Here is a 14,722-nt window from a genome sequence, read left to right as displayed (position 1 = left end):
AATATAACAAAGAGTGAAAAATTTAAGGGGGTCTGAATACTTTCCGTACCCACTGTATATATGACAATGCAAAAAAAAAAAAAAACTTAAAATACATTGCTATCATTACTCTAATGCAAAAAATTATGTATTAATTAAATTGTCATTTGTCAGTATTTATGTATTGCATTATGCATCACTTGTGTGATGTAATTATGAGACTAGGGTTTAAATGTCATGAATATAAGGTCACAAAAAATAGGGTTAATTTTCTTCATGCAAAATATATTTAGAGGTGACCGGACACGCTTCATGTGAGATTCACACAGAGGCTGGAGCTGAAATGACTGTCTGTGCACTGACAGCACGTCACGGATGCGGTGCATCAACATTTACTCCAAATATCCTGTAATACTACTTTAAAGTGGGGTGGTGAAAGACAGACAAAGAGAGGCAGGAATCACTGAGTGGTTTCTGAGAGGAAATAAGATGTTCAAAGGGAGATGGACACACTCAGGCTCAAGCAAGGGTCAGAGGTCAACTCCACAGGGGGCACAGAGAAACAGATGCTAGTCTGAGAGAAAGAGAGACACAGAGAGCGAGAGAGAGAGAGAGAGAGAGAGAGACTGGAGGGAAGCCGCCGGATGTCCAGACAAACTGTCTGCTGATGATCTGGTTTTATGTATTGCATTATGCATCACTTGTGTGATGTAATTATGAGACTAGGGTTTAAATGTCATGAATATAAGGTCACAAAAAATAGGGTTAATTTTCTTCATGCAAAATATATTTAGAGGTGACCGGACACGCTTCATGTGAGATTCACACAGAGGCTGGAGCTGAAATGACTGTCTGTGCACTGACAGCACGTCACGGATGCGGTGCATCAACATTTACTCCAAATATCCTGTAATACTACTTTAAAGTGGGGTGGTGAAAGACAGACAAAGAGAGGCAGGAATCACTGATTTCTTTCTGAGAGGAAATAAGATGTTCAAAGGGAGATGGACACACTCAGGCTCAAGCAAGGGTCAGAGGTCAACTCCACAGGGGGCACAGAGAAACAGATGCTAGTCTGAGAGAAAGAGAGACACAGAGAGCGAGAGAGAGAGAGAGAGAGAGAGAGACTGGAGGGAAGCCGCCGGATGTCCAGACAAACTGTCTGCTGATGATCTGGTTTGTGGGCAGATGGGACATCATCTACTGGATGGATGGAGCCACACTCAAGTACACACTTAAGTATTTGTATATATTTGTATATTACAAATATTATTTATCTATTTACTTACTTGTGGTGCAATGACAAACTCACACTTTTTTTTAGAGTAATGATAATTCTGAGAATTTTTATACTTTTTTAAATTAATTTAATAAAATGAAATAAAAATTTAATAAATTCATATAATTTTCTATTTTTGAGATTTTTTGCATTGTGCCATCATTTACTGTTTATATTTTTTAAAAGTCTTATAATTGTTTTAGAATTTAAATATATTTGATATATTTGATACATAAAAAATATACATGTATACAATTTTTTTTCCATTTTAAAAATAAAAATAAATGGGAAAAATAAATGAAAAAATAAAATATACATTTTTATAAATGTTAGATATAAATGCATCTTTTATTATTCCATTTTTTATCTTCTGAAATAAACAAATATATTTAGTTTTTTTGTTTATTTTATAACTAAATAACTAACTAACTAAATAAATAAATAGGTAATTTATTCCCTTTCAACAGACAAAAAATGGAAAAATATAAACATAAAAATATACATTTTATTTAAATATTTTATTTTTCCATTATTATTTCTCTTTGAAATGGAAAATATGTATTCTATAACAAAATGTATATTTATTTTATAAAAATAAAAATAATTTTATTTTTCAAAAGATAATGTTATTTTCATCTAGCCTTTGATGTGAATAAATGCTGGTAAGCCTGGCCACTGAAAACACACCTAAAGACTTCTGCGTTCTGCTCAGCTGAACACAAGAACACGAGCCCTCTCACAGCTGTAAACAACTGAGAAAACAAACCAAACGGAAGGAAAAGAAACAAACAGATAAAACCGCTTGCATTTCGTGTGAAAGCATCTTCCTCTGAAGCAGTTGATCAGAGCCAGTCAGACGAGGGTTTGGGCCGGTCTCTGGTTCATCACGAATGTGTTAAACTCACCTCCATCGAACAGCAGAGCACCGCGTCCTCCTTCACCTCCGGAGACTCCAGCAGCTAAAACACAGAAAACACACCAATCACAGTCAAGCAGTTTCTAAAACATTCAGCATCTTCAGTACATTCACATTCATGCATTTGGGAGATGATCTTATCCACTGCATCCATTGAGTCTATATTTAAGTCAAGACATTACGGGTGAACAGAATAAAAACTGAAACTAATATATATCACTATTATTATCAAAACCTATTATCACTAGATATTATTATTATTATTATTATAGAAACCTTGGTTTTATGATATTCTTAAACAACAACAACAACAATAATACTAATAATACTAATACTAAAAATAATAATAATAATTATTATTATTTGTATTATTAGTAGTATTATTGTATTTGTTGCTGTTGTTAGTACTACTACCACTAATAATAATAATAATAATAATAAGTATTAATATATGTATTACTATTATTATTATCATTATCATCACATATTTTAATATATATGATTATTATTTTTATTATTATTAGTAGTAGTAGTATTTTCAGGCAGGTCAATTTTGAGATTATACTATTATTACTACTACTACTAATGATGATGATGATGATGATAATATATTATTATTATAAAAGAAATCTTGGTTTTATGATATTCCTTTATTTATTTATTATTATTATACAATTATTATTATTATTATTGTATTTGTTGCTGTTGTTACCACAACTACTACTACAAATACGTAATAAGTATTAAGATATGTATTATTATTATTATTATTATAAATAACCCATTTTAATCCTCATTATTATTGTTGTTGTTAATAATAATAAAAATAATAATAGTTATTATTAGTAGTACTACAGGGTAAAATAAAAGATATAACTAATATAAAATATAATAATTAGTTGATGAATCACTGTACACTAAGGCAATGTTTTACATCTCAGAAACTGCATGAAACTAAAATCATGTTTTTTCCTGTAGGGTTCGAGCTACTAGTACATGCATCATTAATCTGCATTCTTCTCTTCAGCTTCAGGAGGTCACTGCCGGTAATCCAGACGTATATACAGACCACACATCACTGCACCAATCATCTTTCACTTCCTCTTTCGCTGTTCCTCAAAAACCAGCAGCCGACAGACGCCAGCGAGAGCAATATCAGTCTGAACCCCAGACGACTGCTGCGACAGACAGACAGAAAAGCGCTGGCTCTGACCACAAACACAGAAGTGCAACTCACTCAACAGGACAAATACACTTTATCATTCTGCAGCGGAGCCTGACGCAAGACTTATTTCTGTGTGTGATAGGCAATTTTCAAAGGAAAACAGAACAGTTTACTTTGGTGCAAAGATGATCAATGCATGAATGCAATTAAAACGAAAGAAAAGAAAAGCACCCGTATACTTCAATAAGCAAACAAATGCACGCATTTAGCATCTATTAATGTTCCTAGCATTATGCATTTCACAACATATATTTGCATCCTGCGGTCTGGTTTCCCATATGCTCGGCTGCCTCTTCCCGTAGCAGACACGATTATGTCATTTGACGTTATGTAAGAATGTTCTTTTGGTCTTGGCTAACGTGTTTGTGTAATGCAGAATTGCTGATATGACCCAGAGACACATGAACTCTGTTCAAATCATGATAACTCATTAATGACTCAGTGATTCATTCAGAAATGAGCCGACAGTTCTTCTTTTGCAATTAGTATTTCTACAGCTACTATTTCTCATCTGAATGACTGAGTGACGACACTGCACTAAAAACACACACTAGATATGAATTATAACTAGAGATGATTCTGGATATTGACTGGGTCTTCACATTAAAAAAATCCTGGTTTTACAATATTCCTTTATTATTATTATACTAATAAAATGTATTAAAACATTATTATATTTGTTGTTAATAATAATAATAATAATATTGCTAATAATATTATTATTAATATGTAATAATCTGTATTACTATTATTATTACTATTGCTAACAATATATTATTATTATTATTTTAAACAGGAATTTCATACAACCAAAATATTATTAATTTATTTTTTTAATTTTTATACAAGTTCCGGTGTGCAGCACCTCATTTGACATAAAATAAAAATGCAGTGTTTGTTGTAAATTAATTGTTATACTGTATTTTTATTGGATTACATTATTTAAAAAATGATTCAATTGTTAAAGTTTTATGAATTCAGTCCATAACACATTTTTTAACTGAGATCCAGAAAAAATAAAAATAAAACAAAGAATACAATTATCTGAACAATCTGAATTAATGGGGCCTTAAATGAAAGTTTCCTTTAAACAAACAAACTATGATTACATTCATATGGTCTAACAAAAATGTGGAATGTATTTCCTTCCCTATTAGTGGTATAAAATGAATGTTGTGTGTATATATATTTATATCAAATCATATGGAAAAACATATTGCGATAATATTTTTGGCCATATCGCCCAGCCCTAACTATTAGTGGTGTTTTCTAAGTCATTCCCCATTACTATTCCTCAAACTAAACGTGACAAAGTTAAGAATTAAACTCGTGTTTTCAAACTTGTACAGCTATCACGTGACTTCAGATGATACATGGACAACTTTAATCATACGTACACATGGTGTTTTTGCTCCTTTTTGGAGCTCTCGCCCCTGAAGGTGTGTGTATGTGTGTGTGTGTGCAAGCGTCTGAAGAGATCTACTGAGACGACTAGCAGAGCGGCAGGCGGGGAAAAGCGATCGGGCAGTGACACAGGCAACCCTTTGTGAGGCAGGGGGCCTGCAGGGGCTGATCAAAGCTGACGCGAGCGGCTCTGGACTCTGTCTCAGAAAACAGCTGACAGCTCCCGCCGCACAAAGCCACAAAAACCAGGAATCTCATTCAAACAGACTCGCTCTCAAAATATACTTCACTTCACTCATGGTGACCACAACAGCAGACATTTATACAGATCAGCTACTTTAAGAGCCACAACCTACACTTGTTTGCCTAATGTTTACCTATAATGTTACTCAGAGTTCTTACAAACAGGTGGTTACTGTTCCTTTAAGACTTTGTATGTAATTGGCCTCTGTTATGACTGGCTAATCTTCCAACATATTACAGTATGTATGTCTACATACTACATCACTCTTTGGCTTCAAAAGACAATATGACGCCTTTACTTTTGGTCTTGGTTCTCTATAAAATTAAAGGTAACTTGCAAGTAGTGATTCTTCAGAGAAACATGAAAAAATGCCAGAATGATCTTTGCTAACATGAGCAAATGTCAATTAGTGGGATGTTAAACAGACGGCAGATCTGGCCTGTTTGTTACGGCAAAGCTCCACTGTTCTGTATCTAGTCAAATGCAAAAAATACTGTATTTGTTGAGAAAATCAGTGTCAAAATGACAGTACAGCCTGCAGTTAATGTTAAAAAGTCTTACAGGATTCCCAAATTTCTATGACTTCCAATCGTTTCCGAGTACTGGATGTTTAAAATAAAATGAAATGAAATGAAGTGAAAAAAAAAAAAAAATAAAGAAGTAAAAAATAAATAAATAAGTAAAATAAATAAAGTAAAAAAAAAAAAAATAGTAAAAAAGTGCAAGGATGCATTAAATTATTCAAAAATTACAGTGAACACAAAGTAAATGCTATCGTTTTAAAATTTTATCACCGTTTTCACAAAAATATGAGTGGCAAAAACTATTTTCAACATAATAATATAATAATCAGATAATAATCAGAATTGTTTCTTGAGCAGCAAATCAGCATATTATTTCTGAAGATCATGTGACACTGAAGACTGGAGTAATGATGCTGAAAATTCTTGATTGATCTCAGAAATAAATTACGTTTTACAATATATTCACATAGAAAACAGCTATTTTAAATTGCAATAATACTTTACAATATTACCATTTTTACTGTATTTTTGATCAAATAGAAGAAGAGACTTCTTGTAAAAAAAAAAAACATTTAAAAAATCTTACCGACACACAAACTTTTGAACAGTATATATATACACGTTACAAATTTCACAATAGAGACTTTCTTGACTGTAAGATTTCTTTATATTCATGAAATTTCCAGCCTTAAAAATCCCAGATATCTTCAGGTTTTCCTCAACTAAAGAAATCTGTTTTTAAACTTTTCTCTGTATAATAAAATTTCACCTGCAAAGACTGAAGGACCCTTACATGCCAGCATATTATAATAGAAAACCAGCCAAAAAATATCCAAAATATCATTTCCAGAGAAACTGTCTGAATATATGACTACATAAGCTACAGCAGACGTGAATCCATGGCCCGCGGCGTTTGAAGGAGTGAAAGTGTATATTGGTGTCTGGAGGGACCTAGTCCTGGTGGTCTGGGGTCTCTAGAGAACCGGCTGCTTTAGGTCTAGAGTTATACAGTCCATAATCACGTCCCCGGAGACAGAAACCACCTCAAACTAACCCCACACACACAACACACGTCCACATCACAATCAACATCCACCATCAGACAGACTGTGATCAGCTCCCTACAGACAAAATTAACATGATCCTACATGGTCAAACTCTCCAATACCACTAAGAGACGCATTTAATGATTATATGCATATCTAAAAAACAATCCTTTAAAGGGGTCATATGATGCGATTTCAATTTTTCCTTTCTCTTTGGAGTGTTACAAGCTCTTGGTGCATAAAGAAGATCTGTAAAGTTGCAAAGACTAAAGTCTCAAATCCAAAGAGATATTCTTTATAAAAGTTAAGAGTCAACCACGCCTACCTAAAACGGCTCATTCTAACACGCCCCCACATGTCTACATCACAATGTGGGAAGATTTGCATAACGCCGCCCAAATGTTCACACAAAGAAAGAAGGCGTAACTTTGATTCTCGCTGTAGTATTGTTGCTGCCGCCATGTCGTGAAGGCGCTGTGTGCTTCGTTGGGGCATAGAGGAGAAACGATAATGTACAGTATGTGGAAAATAATGTGTTTTTTGAACCTTAAAAACCGCATAAACATTGCATTACACCAAATACACAAAATAATGTTCTTTTTAGCAACATCATATGACCCCTTTAATAATGCAAATAAAACCTTTCATTTTCTGCATTTCTCCTCTTCTCTAGCTTGCTTCATAATCTCGTTGTGTAATAAACCTGCCATTTGATCGTATATTACGAATATTGTTGGCTCTTTGACTAATTGCATTTGTTCCTCTCTTGTAAGTCACTTTGGATAAAAATGTCTGCGAAATGCATAAATTTAATGCTGCTTTCTTTGACTCTGAAAAATAGTTTATTTTTAAAAAATGAGTCATCTGCAATGCTGACTCACGTCACAGAAACACAGAAAAAACATTATTGCTGCAAGAAGTGCAATGAATGCGCAAATGTCTAAATCAAAAACACAAACCAAAAACTTCAGCTTTCCTTTTGCATTTACATCTCGAGTTCTCTCTTATAATCTTTGATTGATGATTTCAGGACACAATCACAATCTCATAACATAAATAAAAATGTACGTTTTTATAAAATATAATATAAAGAATACAAAATAAGTATAAAATATTATATTATAAAATTACATATATTTCCGTACCCACTGTATATATATATATATCAAAATATAATATATTACTATAAAATATTAAAATATAATATAATAAATATATATCATATTATAATTTATCTTTATTCAAATATAATATAATGTATTATATTATATTATATTATATGGGATTGTTTTAAAGACAAAATTCAACAATTTTAAACAATTCTTTGAGCAAAATTAATTCATTGTTTAAGAGGTAATTCTACATTTTTCCTAGATAAGAATTAAAAGTAGATACAATTTAGAAGAATTTCAAAACAATTAGTGAATTGTGTAGAATGTAATTGTTCTCTGTAAAAATAACTGTAAAAAAGATAATCGGAGTAGATTTTACAAGAAAACACTATTTCAGGTTTCTACTTAAAATTGCTTTTTAATTTCAGTGCATCACTTGCCGTTTCTTTGCAATTGTTTGTGAAATTTACTCTCAATTTCTGCATGAAAATGGTTTCAACAACTTTTTTAGTGTAGGTCCTCAATTGAGAAAACACTGCATACAAAGTGCTTTTAGAGACTAAGTTTTAAAATATGTCATGTATATGAGTCCTAACTGTATGTAAAAGTGACGAAACTGCACAAAAGAATCCAACAAAAGGGTTTGAGAAGATCAGAGGCGAGTCCAAGCCTTCAGCTCCAGCAGCTTCCAAATGAACAACAGACGGTCTCTTTTCTCCCTCCCTCCATTCATCCTGTCTTTTATTTTCTCCCACACCCTCAGTGCTCCAAATACACCTGTCAGCTCCAAACTGCAGCTGGATCACCTGTAATTAAGCAACCTGCTCTGCTGGTCCGCCGCGCACACAACACACACTTCACACCTGGCTGAGACGGGCCTGTAAACACACCGTAATCGCTGTCACACACCGACGCAAAGTGCCTGTTAGGACTCTCAGAACATCATGTCGGGACGTGCCGAAACGAGAGACGAATGTGATGTTAATCCGGCTGCGCTCTTGAATAGCGGCATTCATACGGCACAAACACACGCTGAACTCTCACCCAGATCACGGCTCTTTGATGAAGAATCAGACTTTGGCTTTTGACGGATCGCGTCTGTCATCACCTGAACAATTGACAGGATTCATCGCAGACAGGGAAGCCATATTCAACAGCCATCGGGGCATTTCACCAGACAAAAAACATCTTTAAGTCTTAAAGGCATCGGATTATGAAAAAACGAATTTTTCCTGATCTTTTGAAATGAAAGAGTTTGATATTTTGTAAAAAAATAAAAATAAAAACAACAAAATTTTACACCTCAAAACAACCTTGCCAGCAGAGGTGACAGGATTCATTGAAAATTATTGTTATTATTATGATTATATAAAATAACAAAATACATATTCCTTTTGTAATATTTCACAGTAAATTTAAAATATTATTATAATTATTATATAAAATATTAAACAAAATAAGATATATTCCTATTGTAATATTTGTAAAAAATGTTCAAGAATTATTAATATTATTATTATATAGTCATCTTGACCAAATAACTAATGATAATGATATTATTACTCCTATCATTACTATTATTTCTACTTTTATTATTATTACTACTATTATTTCACCCCCCCCACCCAAAATATTTATTTTTATTAACTATAACAATTATATTTTAATAATAATGATTATTATTATTATTATTATTATGTAGTCATAGATATCTAAATCACATTTTTTGCAAAATAAGCACAACAAACCCTTTTATTTTTCCTTTTTTTTTTTACTGAATTTTAAATTGCAATTGCAATTTTATCTGGAGGAAAAAAAAGGTAACTTTTTTGTTACTGAAATTCAGCTGCAAACTATATAAAATTCATTACATTCATCAGAAAAATGCATTTAAATGAGTGCTGTCAATTAATTATTTAAATCATTAGCGTGGTAACGCAGGCGATGAATTTTTTCAGTTTAACAGCATTAAAAATATTTATTTTCAGTTTTATTTTTCTTAATTTTATTTACAGTTATACTGTGCTCATAGCGCATACTCCTCAATTGAACCCACAAATATGGCAGCGCGCACTGTAGCCTGTATCATGTCATATTAAAGCGAGAATGAAACTACAAGCATACGTGTCAGAGCTGCGTAAAGTTGAGCAGCGGCAGCTCTTAAAGTAATAGCAGCCAAATAACCTCCTAACCAGCTGCTGTGATGTATGTTAATCAAAGAACAAAAGAAAAAAGAGGAAAGTCAATAACTTTTGTAGCTTTAAGGATTCATCTATATTTAATTTAGAATTTAGTGTTTGATAACTTTATTCAATTTCTGTATATTTTCTACTTGCTGAAAGGCACAGTAAATATGATATTTATTATAATGGGTTTATGTAAAGATTGTGTTAAGTTCACTTAAATTAGAAGTTGTTATTTTATAAAGTCTAATAAATCGATAGCTCTTAATTACACTGCAATGTTAGTACAGTCAACATTACATATAGTCAATGGTTAAATATTAAGAAAAAAAAAAAACAATTTCCTGGGGCATGACTAGTATTGGTATCAGTGATACTCGCCTTCAGTCATAAAAAAAGATGCCATTAAACAAATATGAAAAATATACTGTCTTTACGTTGTTTCTACATTCATTTGAAGATTGAATGTGAAATTATTGCAATATAAAAGTATATTTAAAAACTTTAATGCTATGTTGGATTAATTTCGATTCATTTCAGGAAAAAAAAGTGTGAATAATTAGTTAATTTTTTTTATCGATTGACAGCATTAATTTAAATACAAAACCATTCACATTTACACAAAAACAACACCTATTCAGTGTTCAGCTCGGGCCGTCTATGGTGAGCTGATATACAGGAAATATATACTATTTCAAAACAGCATGTGTAGGAAGTTTGTCTTGATTTTCATCTCTGTCTGGCTGTTGTTCATTCCTCTTCCTCTCTGAGTTAACATGTCATTTTTATATCACACGTATCAGAGCGAGAGTGTGTAGCTGGTGACGTGTTGTGTAGTTTGTGTACCTCTCTCAGACAGGAGTATATGGGGCAGACCAGCACTCTGAACGGCTCTCCAGCGCTGCTCCTCATGGTGCCGAACACTTCACACAGAAACGTGATGAAGCCCAGCCAGCACTCCACATCCGTCTGCTGCAGCTCCTCACGCCGCGTGAAGTCCCTCTGCAGACGCACAGAGAGAGATACACACATCAACACACACATAGAGACATACAGATGTTTAACATTCAATTTCCCAGCATCTACACTTGGATTCCTTGTGTTTTATTCTAGCTCTCCCAGTCAGACATTTATAATTGATACCTAAATATTTGCTACCAAGAAAAATATAATGTTAACCTGGATCAGTGAAAGTGTGGCATAACATCATTAGAGAAATTATTCCTTTATTATATTGATATATATTGATATACTGTATATATACAACTGTATATATATATGGTTTGTTGCTTGCTCATTTTTTACTTATTTATTTATTTGTATATCATAATTCTCCTGTCTTATATATATATATATGGTTTGTATTTTTATGTATGCATGTATGTACGTATCTATCTATCTATCTATCTATCTTAGTAAGCTGAAAGTACTGGGCTTTGTTTGTGTTGTAAATGGTTAAAACGTTAATAAAAAAAAAAAAATACAAAAGACAAAATACAAATAAAAACCTAGCATGCAGACACATCACAAACGATACAAATGCATACCAAAAATCACAAATTGTTTTTTTAGAATCAACTAAATTAATTCAAAATAATATTTTTGATTATGACACAGAAAAAAATTCCACTGATTTGCAAAAAAAGGCCCAATAATACCTTGATGAGTTCAAAAATATATATATAAAAAAACTTTACATCACATACAGCTAAATAGGAATACATAATAAATCTATAATTGCATATAAATATTAATAATAATAAAACACTGGTTCATACATAATGTTAGAATATGACACATCTTAAAAAATTCTATTGATTTGCAATAAATAAATAAATAAAAAAAATTAAATAAAAATTACATATAAAATCAGCTTTAATGCACTTATCAAAATAACAAAAGAAGTCTTCAAACAAGTAGAAAATGTGGAATCAGGATTCGGCATATAATAATGAAATAATGTCATGCATGTGAAATTGACAGGACTTGTGTGTTTGAGGCAGTTTTTCTACTGATTTAGGGACAATACAAGACACATGGTCATAGAAAGCAAAAATGCTTTGAATTGCATCAAATTTTTGTAAGAAAGTGTGACGCACTTGAGCAAAACAGCCACTATTTTTGGAATCAGCAGCTTAAAATTATTAACGAACACGTATTGGGTCTCATCCAGCAGATATGATGCGATAAGATGATTATTAAGCTTCTGCAACAAAAATGCTGGAGAGATAGAGACATTGGAGGCATTTCTGGAAGATTTTGTTTTTACTTCAAATAGCATCTCATATGAGTGTATCCGTGGCAACCAGGCAATTAAAAAGCAGTGTTAGGTGTAAAACAAAAACATATGAACTATGAATGGACTTTCACACACACTGGCAGCGCGTCTCTGTTCTCTGATAAGCCATGTGTGTGTTTGCGGCAGTTTGCTAAATGAGTCGCAGCAGACGTGTCCTTTCAGTGGGGTCAGAGACACCCGCATCGGCGGATCTGCGTTACATAACCCCGTCAGAACGAAAGCGTCTGCTCCAGCATCAGGCGGGTGAAGAGCGCCGGTTTATGTGAGGACAAACCGGATGATTCATCCTCCTCAACACACGCAAAACTCCAAACTGATGCTCCACACGGGGTTAACGGGGTACTACACGTACAAAAAAATAATAATCAATAATAACAATAATAATTATATTATAATATTTTTATTATGACAAATAATTTTAATATTACAATGATATTATTATGACAAATAATTTTAATATTACAATGATATTATTATAAAATTATAATTATATTTTTATTATTATTTTATAATCATATTGAAATATAAATAACTTTTTTTGTACTTTTGATTTTATCTGATTTTTTTTATTTTTAGAAATTCATACTTTTATTCAGGAAGGATGCATTAAATTGATCAAAAGTGACAGTAAAGATATTTGCAATTTTGCAAAAGATTTCTATTTCATATAAATGCTGTTCTTTTGAGCTTCTAATTCATCAAACAATCCTGAAAAAAAATATTATGTACCCCAGTTTCCACAAAAATATTGGGCAGCACAACTGTTTTTAACATTGATAATAATCAGAAATGTTTCTTGAGCGGCAAATCAGCATATTAGAATGATTTCTGAAGATCATGTGACACTGAAGACTGGAGTAATGATGCTGAAAATTCAGCTTTGCATCACAGGAATAAATTACATTTTAAAATATGTTCACAAAGAAAACAGCTCTTTTGAATAGTATTTCACAATTTCTGCTGTTTTTACTGTATTTTTGATCAAATAAATGCAGCCTTGGTGAGCAGAAGAGACTTCTTTCAAAAACAAATCCAACCTCTGAACGGTATGTACACAAAATAATAATATTAAGTAATATGTAGAGTACATATTATATAAAAAGCGATACATCAAAAGTGATGTAAAAATACATTCGCATACATTAAATGATTAATTGTCAAAAAAACATATATTATATATTTAAATGTCAATTAACAATTATATATACAGTGGTGTGAAAAAGTGTTGGCCCCCTTCCTGATTTCTTATTTTTTTGCATGTTTGTCACACTTTAATGTTTCAGATCATCATCTGAATTTTGGTCCACTCATGATGATCTGAAACATTAAAGTGTGACAAACATGCAAAAAAATAAGAAATCAGGAAGGGGGCCAACACTTTTTCACACCACTGTATATATATATGACAAACCAGTCACTGAGCTGTTGATATTAAAACAAACTAGTTGATCAACATGATCAACAACTCAAATTTAAGAAAACAGCCTATAAAATGGCAAGAGAAAAAACCTTCTTACAACTATATGCACAAGTAAAACGTAAAATCAGTATTAATATCTAAAACCACTATGAAATAAGCATCACAATGCTTACTATAAGAGCGTGTCACTTAGAAAATTGCCTTTGATAGATGCTAAATAATGGTAATGTTATAACTGATAAAAATAAATCATAAAAAAATAAATGCTATACATTATTGTTTTGTATGTTTTATCAAAGTTTGGTAGCTTCCTTTCACAAACCTGTTACTGACACGTTAGCAGGATCGTGCTTGTTTGAAATGCAGCGTGTGTTGGTCTTTGTGTATTTGTGAGTGTGTGGAGCAGGATGTGTGTTTTGGCCGCAGCAGAAGCGGGTCAGAGTTCTGGTGTCACATCACAATGAGAAATGAGTCTAACAGTCAAAATTTGACAATGACAAAATACTTAGAGCTTCACCACCGAAACCACTGTACAGACAGACTGACCCAAACAACAAGAGACAGAGACACGCTGTACAAATACAGAAATATATCCCTGCTGCTTCAATGCATCCCAAATCAATTAAAAGGTCATATTCTATATTTTTTGTTAATGTAACCTTGTTACTGTTAACTAAAACTAATTTAATAAAAAATATAAATATTATATATTTATATATTATATGAAAAATTTAAGGGGGTCTGAATACTTTCCGTACCCACTGTATATTATATATTTATATATAGACAAAAACTAATAAAATTGACAAAAGCACATAAATTTAGTAACACACACTAACATTAAAATGAAGACTAATATAAAAAAGTAAACAAAAAAACAGAAATGAGATCTTGAGATTAATCGCGATTAATCGCATCCAAAATAAAAGTTTTTGTTTACATAATATATCTGTGTGTACTTTGTATATTTATTATGTATATATAAATACATAATATATTTTACATACATAAAGTATTTACATGCATATATTTATATTCATATAATTTATATTACATATAAATATATTTAATATATAAACGTAACATATTTT

At 31.9% G+C, this 14,722-nt stretch overlaps 1 protein-coding gene across 1 annotated transcript in view; it reads right to left on the bottom strand.

The window, feature by feature from the left end:
• The window catches only part of LOC107719681 (CBP80/20-dependent translation initiation factor-like), a 35,478-nt gene that overhangs the window by 1,096 nt on the left and 19,660 nt on the right, over positions 1 to 14,722 (bottom strand). The window contains exons 6-7 of the mRNA XM_016527161.1: positions 10,759 to 10,914; positions 2,164 to 2,217 (exon numbers count right to left, since the gene is read on the bottom strand). Of these exons, the coding sequence (XP_016382647.1) occupies positions 2,164 to 2,217; positions 10,759 to 10,914 (210 nt within the window). The remainder of the gene's footprint in view (positions 1 to 2,163; positions 2,218 to 10,758; positions 10,915 to 14,722) is intronic.

This window comes from Sinocyclocheilus rhinocerous, unplaced genomic scaffold (genome assembly GCF_001515625.1).
Source record: "Sinocyclocheilus rhinocerous isolate Xijiao unplaced genomic scaffold, SAMN03320098_v1.1 scaffold4467, whole genome shotgun sequence".
In the NCBI taxonomy this organism is placed as follows: Eukaryota; Metazoa; Chordata; class Actinopteri; order Cypriniformes; family Cyprinidae; genus Sinocyclocheilus; species Sinocyclocheilus rhinocerous.
This window is presented reverse-complemented; position numbering and strand designations above follow the sequence as displayed.